The 8,025-nt window shown below is 39.6% G+C and overlaps 1 protein-coding gene across 1 annotated transcript; it reads right to left on the reverse strand.

Annotated features, from left to right (window-relative positions):
* Nucleotides 1-1,847: 1,847 nt before the first annotated feature.
* LOC141634045 (uncharacterized) lies at nucleotides 1,848-7,716 on the reverse strand. The gene is made up of 3 exons (XM_074446361.1): nucleotides 7,420-7,716; nucleotides 4,862-5,152; nucleotides 1,848-3,317 (listed from the first exon to the last, which is right to left on the reverse strand). Exons 1-3 carry the CDS (start codon nucleotides 7,600-7,602, stop codon nucleotides 2,187-2,189), a joined length of 1,605 nt encoding a protein of 534 aa, XP_074302462.1. The 5' UTR covers nucleotides 7,603-7,716; the 3' UTR covers nucleotides 1,848-2,186.
* Nucleotides 7,717-8,025: the final 309 nt, after the last annotated feature.

An 8,025-nucleotide genomic window follows, 5' to 3' on the forward strand; every position in this document is an offset into this window, starting at 1 on the left:
CGGATAGGGACATGGAGGGTAGGCCCAAGGTGATGGATTCCAAGGCCATCCGCCATAGCCCATCCCCTGCCAAGGCGTCGGTGGAACAGAGGGAGATGGAGCGGTGGCAGCGGCGTCCCCGCCACCAGAGCCATGTTTATTACCTCCGTTGTTTTTCCCGTTCTTTCCTTTCTTCTTATTACCGTTCCCCTTATTATTCTTGCTATTAGAAGAAGTTGGTGGACGACCCAAAATAGAGGAGTCATCACCATTTGATTTCGCATACAGTGTCGTGGTCGAACCATTTGTGGCAGCACTTTTAGCGAATCCGGCCTCTTCAAGAGTAAGCATCGAACGAGCGCGGTAGAAGGGAGGTAAAGTATTGGCCTGTCGAATAATGGTGCCGACCCCATTATACGCCTCGGATAGACCGGAGACAAGTTGAAGAACAAGACGGTTGTTTGAGACCGGAGCCCCGACGTTCTTCAACTGATCGGCCAGAGATTTCAGGCGTTGACAATAGGCCGCGACTATAAGAAAATCTGACATAGAGGTATGAGAGAACTCTTGATCAAGAGTCACAGCACGGGAATTTTGATTATCGAGAAAAATGTCTCGTAATCGATCCCAACAAGCCATTGCGGTCGAGTCTTCTTCTACAATGGTCTCGAGGAGGTCAGTATTGACCGTTGCATAGATCCATTGAAGGACCGTAGCATCAAGAACATCCCACATCTCTTTGTCTTCATCTGTCACCGGCGGCTTGGGACCACCAGTTTTGGGCTTGGTGATATGATGTAGCACTCGATTCGATTTTGCATGATTCGTAAAGAGTGCTACCCAAAGAGGGTATTGGTCGTTATCCATCCCGAGAACGACGGTAACGTGATTCTTAATATTAGATACGGCGAGTGCCGGATGAAAAGGGGAAGATTTCGGAGTAGTCATGGCGATTGGTGACGTGAGGTCGATAGAGAAGAAGGGCCGTGACTAGGGCGAAAATAGGAGTGAAAGCGAAGGATCGATTATAACCTAAAAGCTGATACCATGTAGGAAGATTGATCGATGATCTTTCATTGAATAAAGGCAGAGTATAAATACATATGATGTGCAAGCTAAGATCCTAATTACAAGGGATTCTAATTTGACTAGATAATACAAACTGGGAAATGAATAAATACATAAGGTAACAAATAAGTTCAAATCACCATATTCTAACAATTGGTCTAATTTGATTCACTAATAAGGAAGAAATGATTTGATTTTGATATAATAACTTGTAAAAAAATAACTCAAGTCTCATGGGGACATATTCAACGATTAGAGCAAAACTAGACGGACAAAAATCTCATTGGAAAAGACTTTTATAAATTCGTTACCATAATAGCCTACTAGAGATTAAGTTTGGGATATTTAATAGAATGTTATGTGAAGCAAGATTGCGATGAAGGCTGTCTAGGAGTATCATGGTAAAAATAGGAGAAAATTAAGCAAAGATTGACTCGAATATTTTTGAGATTCAGTACAAAGATGGCAGCAGAGTAAGAATGTAAGATCATGCCAACGGACGCCAATGGTTGTGCATACAGTGGTGAGCATTGAGATTAACGGGGTCACAACAAATTGTGGCACTGTTCAGCAGTCCTAATGGACTCGCCCTATAGCTACATAATAACTATACAATGAGACCAAGACCGTCTTATATGAGAATAAAGTGTAAATATGTGAAATACGCAAAATAGGGACACCATTTACTTGTTTGAGGTGGCTGATCTTGGCACCCAATTTTCACAAATAACGTTCAGCTGCTGCCTTAATTCATGTCGTACTGGCAATGATTGCACTCAACAAAGAAACAAGATTCACGATTCAAAGCCAAATATTGACAAAGATGATAAACATGATTCCTGGCAAACGGCAATCAACAATCACGAGAACAAATCTCAGGGAACTTGGATAATTCACAAAAGTTACAACAGAACAGAGACAATCTCACATATAAAAGAGTAAGACTGTCACAAGCTTACATAAAGTCCGGATACTGAAAGACAACCTCAGAATTAGGTCACAAATTTACAATGCAACTAAATAACCCGACTCTCATGGCAGGCCTTTATTATAAAGCACAGAATAGAAAGTACACCTGCAATGATAAATAGATGCAGTAATGTACTCCATGCTAGAGTACCATTTCAATGATATCACCATTACCAGCTCCTTTGAGAACTCCCCGAGGAGTGTCCGTTTAACCTGTCGAGCAGAGCATTGAAATCCACAGCCTGCCCACTCTCCTCGAGCCTCTGAATCACACTCATGACTTGATCACCCCTATAACCCATGCTCACAAGCTTGTCAATCAGCTCATTGTAAGGGTGGCTCCGAACATATTGCTGGGGGCTGGGACTTCGGATCATGAGACTGTTATTGCTCGGAGGTGGCATGTTGGGGGGCGAAGGATTCACCGGAGGATATCCACTCTGAGGGTAGTGGGTTTGTTGGGAAGCGTGAAGAGGTCGGCCTCCTTCGCTGTCATATAACATATAGGTTCCTCCAGAAGACATTGGTGGGTGGGCACCGCCAGTTGCATACCCATCACCCTGATGAGCTGGAAAGCCACCCTTCATTTGCTGAGGTGGAGGCTGAGGCTGTGGCTGAACTGGTCTTGCCGGCCCACCATAGCCGTATGGCATTGCCTCGGGACGACTTCCTCCTGAAAGCTGACTTCCTGGAAATGGAACTTGCATCGGTTCTGGAGGAAGATTTGACGGCTGAGTAGTCACGTAAGAAGGATAGACTTGTGATTGTGGGGTCTGAGCTCTTATTTGATTTGGTGATTGTTGTGGTGGTTGCATTGGTGATTTCTGAGGTGGCAGCATTGATGGTTGCTGAGGGGGTGGCATAGGCTGGCTGACTTGTTGAGACCACTGTTGCTGATACTGAGGGTATTGCTGGGGATTCATTTGAGGTTGCGATGATTGGGGCACACGATATTGAGGATCGACTGGAAGATAAGATGGTTGAGAGTGATTGTGAGGATTCGGTAGGTAATATGGTGGGAGCTGGCTTATAGCTTGTGGCAGAGGCTGAGGTGGAGCCGTAGAAGACTGCTGACTGGGTTGTGAAGGTTGTGTGGTTATCTGATTGGGTAGAGCCAGAGCCAGCTGGGTATTATGTGTGTCAGGCCCATCGTCACTCTTCTTGGACTCCGGGGCAGAGACAACAGCTCCATCCTCCTGAGTAGATGAGGAATCCTTCTGAGTAAAATGGAGTTTAGCTAGTTCTTTCTGAGTTTCAGCCAGTTCTTGTTTGTCCCTTAGTATCTGGACTGATCGATGGACCTAGAATAAAGAAAAAGGAGGGGAGGAAAGTTAGATGTAAAATCAAAATGTTTGACAAATGACACAAAATAAAGGTATCCAAGCATCACGTTGATCAAGATCCTACAAGGAAAAGTAACAAAAGGTGTAGCTAGTACAACTGAACAAGAAATGAAAAAAAAAAAAAAACATGTCAACAGAAATGTACTCCGCAAATATGGATATCAGCCTACAATGAAAACTGAAAACATAATCGACCTAACATTGAACAATGGTAGAAGCCGATCATGGTTAAAAGATGCAATCACTGTCAGCTCAAAGCTTATAAGTATAGGCCTATGCAAAAGCTCTATGGTAAAAGACAGACCACCTTGCCACTTTACAATTCTGCATAAGCTACATAAGTGACCATTACAAATGATAAGGATTCCTAGGTTTTGCTAGCGTAACAGGACTTCTTGAACAAAAAAATGAAAAATGGAGGACAGACTCATGAATTCCAAATCCTGAAAAATGGGGAATGTTACTTACCTACAACCCTAGTTAAGTTGAAATTTCTATAAGAAATGTCCTATATGAAATAATGTCTTCCAAATGCAATCAAACAACTTCTGTAAATACCAATTTAAGAAAGGAATTTACATCCCATTAACTGAAAATTCCCACATGAACCGAACACGCAGTAACAGTCAAATTGTATCAGGAACTCTGACCAGAAAGTTGCAAGAATCATCTTTCAATGCAACTTTAAAAAGTGAAAACACATCTATTAGAAATTAGAAAACAATCAACCATTAATGGCTTCCTGGCATCAAGCTACCCACATGAATCCTATTGATGTTAGAGAATGGATATCATACCACATACCAGAAAGAAAGAGTATAAAATACATGAAAGCAATTTAATATACCCACAGCTATGTAAACTACAGAGCAGTATTTCCTATCATGTATGCAAATGAATGATTAAAAGTTAAAGCTAACACAACTTTAGATCATTTTCCCCATTCTGATTGTTAAATTGCTCGTAGTTTCCAAATAATCGGCAACTGTAGCATAATCAAGATGAACATAATAGGATTATAGGAAGGCATCCAGCTCACCATAAAAGTCACAGAAAACACTGTTTAATGTGAGCGACATACACCAAGACGACGAGGGCTCGACCGCTCGTGGTAACAAAGTGACGGTGCACACTTCATGCACACGCCGTAAATTGTATTTTCAATATAAAAAACTGTGCAATATTACTTTTTTTTCAAATCTTAAAGAAGACTAACAAGATATAGGTATGAGGCAAGCTTAAGACGAAGGACAACTTAAAAAAATTAGAAGGAAAAAATTATGGAATATGCGTCGGCACATGGCAACTCGCATCGCCTGATGCGCCTTATACACAAAGCACGTCTAAGGCACCTCAAGACGCACCTCAACACACTGTGCTAGTGCCTCGATGAGCCTTGAATTCAAACGCGTTTGAGCCTTTGAGGTGCACTTTTTAGAATAAGGCGCGTGACTAAATATATATTCATGAAACCACTTAAAGGGTCACAGAAAGCAACTAACCTCTTGTAGGTGCTTCACCAAAAATTTCAGCTTCGAGTCTGCATCCCCATGATCGCGAACCAAATCAGTGCGCATTTCACTTATTGATTTATCAAGGTTGTAGCAGTACAGTTCCAACTGTGACAGGCGTGAACTAATCCCTTCAAGAAAACGCATGAGATTGTCAGCATACTTTTTCATGGTCCTCTCAACAGTTGAAAGAAGCTCCTGGTTCAAGGATTCTTCTGGCTGACTGTATACATTAGTCGCAGGAAACATGGATGACCTGGAAATTCTGCTTTTCTGGAAATCCTATTCAAGATGACAACCACAAAAAATAAAAATTAAAAAACGTCACGGAGTGATTTATCATTTAAACTAGAAGATGATTACAGAGACAGTGAAGAATCGAAAAATTTAAAAAGAAACAGTTTTTTATATATTTTTTGTTTCAAGAAAGGATGACCATACAAAGTGGTTGCATATTTTAAATGATCTACCGAAAATTACTTATACTATTCTAGATCTATATACCAACAAGAAGATTTCAAGCCAGTGTCTTTGTCATTAAGGTACTTTATTCACAAGTGGATAACCCACACTAGATACAATTATAGATAACTTCCATATTCCGGACAGTAGCAGTCTACTTGTTAAATCACTAGAATTTCATTACTTGTATGTCACAGGACATACCAAGCACTACCAAATCGATTTCTGCTAGAGTATGATGGTGTCCAGTCCTGTAAATGTGTTTGTGCCTTCTCCGAAATGAAGCCAATTAAGGAGGAACAAAGACTTAGACTAGCCACACTGATGATATCAAAAGTCACTCATTAATTTGTTGACACACGTCTATTTTGTTCTAATCAGTAGACAAAGCTTAAGAACAGATGAGAAGAAGAAACTCCAGAAACTGGAAACCTTTAGAATTGAATAGTACTAACACCAGCACCAGCACAAAATAGAAGAGTACTTACACCAGTACCAGCACCACAAGCACAACTTTCCAACAAAACAAGAAAATCATGTCCATTCAACTCATGAAATTAATAAAGCCTAAATCTTACTCCATGTAGAGAAATTGGTGTGGTCATGCCATGATAGAAACACAAACACCCATGGAAAAGAAACTAACAAGGAAATTGGCAAAAGTAGAATCAATCCGCAGCGACAGTAAGAACTGAAAAATAATAGGAAAATAATTCCCTTATTTATCAAGAAAAATCTCAAAATTTCTAGACAAGAAAAATATTCAAGTGTCTGATAATTCCATATTAATTCAATCCCGCTGACTGCTTGGAACCTTTCATAACATACCAAATCGGTACCAATCTCTATGTTTTAGCAACAACAAAATCCTCAAATGTAGAAGACATAATGCAGACCATGCCAAAACTTCTATCCATTTCACGACCATAAAGTCCCAAAACATAAGAGTCCAAATTCTTGTTTTCTCAACCCATATTCCCTAATAACGACCACAATAGAATCACCTTCCAGGGCTTCCACACCCCAAAATCTCTAACTGAGGTGATGTTTACTTGTCAATAATGTTAGCAAAACAACATGACGAGTTTGGAAGCTTACATTCAGAGCTTGCTACATCCAACAAATATAGAACAGTAATGAAGCTTAGAAACACACAATTCCCATTCATTAACCGGAGCTGCGAAGAACTATATCAAATTACCAGCCCCCAAACCACCAAATTATTTCCCAAAATTCGAGCATAAAAGAACCAGCTCTACAGCACCAAAAAAAACATAAACTCCACTTATTAAATACTCCCTACACCCATATCAGACCAGAGCAAGAAACTAAAATCAGACACAAACACAAGCTACCTTGAGAGCTCTCCACGATTTAGAACCAAAATATCATCAAACAAGATCGCCCACAATGTTCAATAGAATAACTTCATCCACTCAACATGTACGAATCAAGAAGCTCCTATCTTCAACCTATTGAAAGAGTTTGTGGCCTAAAGCTTGCAATACTACAAATTATACATGCCATGACTATTTAACTTTATGAAGCCGATATTATCACCACTTATTTGCTCTTATACTCAACCTATTGGAAGAAACTGTGACCCAATAGCTTGCGATATTACGGAATAAACATGGCATCACCATTTAACCTTATCGACACAACGAGTACCAATACCAGTAGCTCCTACCTCCAACAACATATATTCAGACATGGTCAGTCACCATTTTCATTATTGCATATAAGGTTCAACAACCTCCCTCACATACTTACTTCGAAAAACGAATAAATCAATTGGAACAGAGAGGTACTTCAGATCCTTAAGTTTTATAATCCGAAAAATGTGTCGAATAACAATGGATCATAACACCCGAGTTAAAGGGAAAAATTAGATGAAAAAGCAGAAATCTTCACTCACACAATACTTCCTACACCAAGAACCCTATCAAATAAAAGCAAATTTGAACCAAAATCTAGAGTTAACAATAACCCACAACTTTAAACAAAGTAACGCGACAAAAAGTCAGTAAAAACAGCAATCGCATTCAATCAATCAATGAAATAAATCTAAATTAATAAAAAGAAACCTGGGTAGGATTAGCAGGATCAGAAAGAGTAGGAGCACCAGAGTTAGTATTTTGATTTTCATTTTCATTTTGGTGAACATAATCTTCGTAAGAACACAAAATATCATCGGATGCGAAATCGAAGCCGCCTGTAGAAGTGCTACTGCTACCAGGTAAAGGTCGTTTTGAAGATCCGGACGCCATTAAAAACAAATTAGGGAAAGTATTATTATTATTAATTAAGTTAGGGTTTGAGGATAAGAATTGGGGAATGGACGGAGAAAAGGGAGGGAGAGAGAGAGAGAGAGAGAGAGAGGAGTCAAAAAAAAAAAAAAAAAAAAAAAAGTTGGGAGTATATAAAAAGAGAGTCCGTTTTTGAAATAATGTCGAAAAATAAAATAATTGTCGTTTTGGGTCGGTTTTGAAAATAATTATCGAAATAATGCCAATAGGACACCATTTCGACAATTATTTTCAAAACTGACCCAAAATGACAATTATTTTATTTTTCAGCATTATTTCAAAAACGAATTCATAAAAAGATAGGTTTTGTTAACCTCAAACAGGGACTTATTATTTCAGTAGTTGGAAAGTCCGTGCGATACACGGGGCTCCAGTAGACTTATT

This window comes from Silene latifolia, chromosome Y (genome assembly GCF_048544455.1).
Source record: "Silene latifolia isolate original U9 population chromosome Y, ASM4854445v1, whole genome shotgun sequence".
NCBI lineage: Eukaryota > Viridiplantae > Streptophyta > Magnoliopsida > Caryophyllales > Caryophyllaceae > Silene > Silene latifolia.

What these genes read in the sequence shown, in the direction of transcription:
- LOC141634045 (XM_074446361.1), bottom strand. Translation starts at nt 7,602, where the DNA reads ATGGCGTCCGGATCTTCAAAACGACCTTTACCTGGTAGCAGTAGCACT. An exon ending in ATCCTGCTAATCCTACCCAG is followed by an intron (nt 5,153 to 7,419) that starts GTTTCTTTTTAT and finishes CATCTTGAATAG; the next exon opens with GATTTCCAGAAAAGCAGAAT. An exon ending in TGGTGAAGCACCTACAAGAG is followed by an intron (nt 3,318 to 4,861) that starts GTTAGTTGCTTT and finishes TCTTTATTCTAG; the next exon opens with GTCCATCGATCAGTCCAGAT.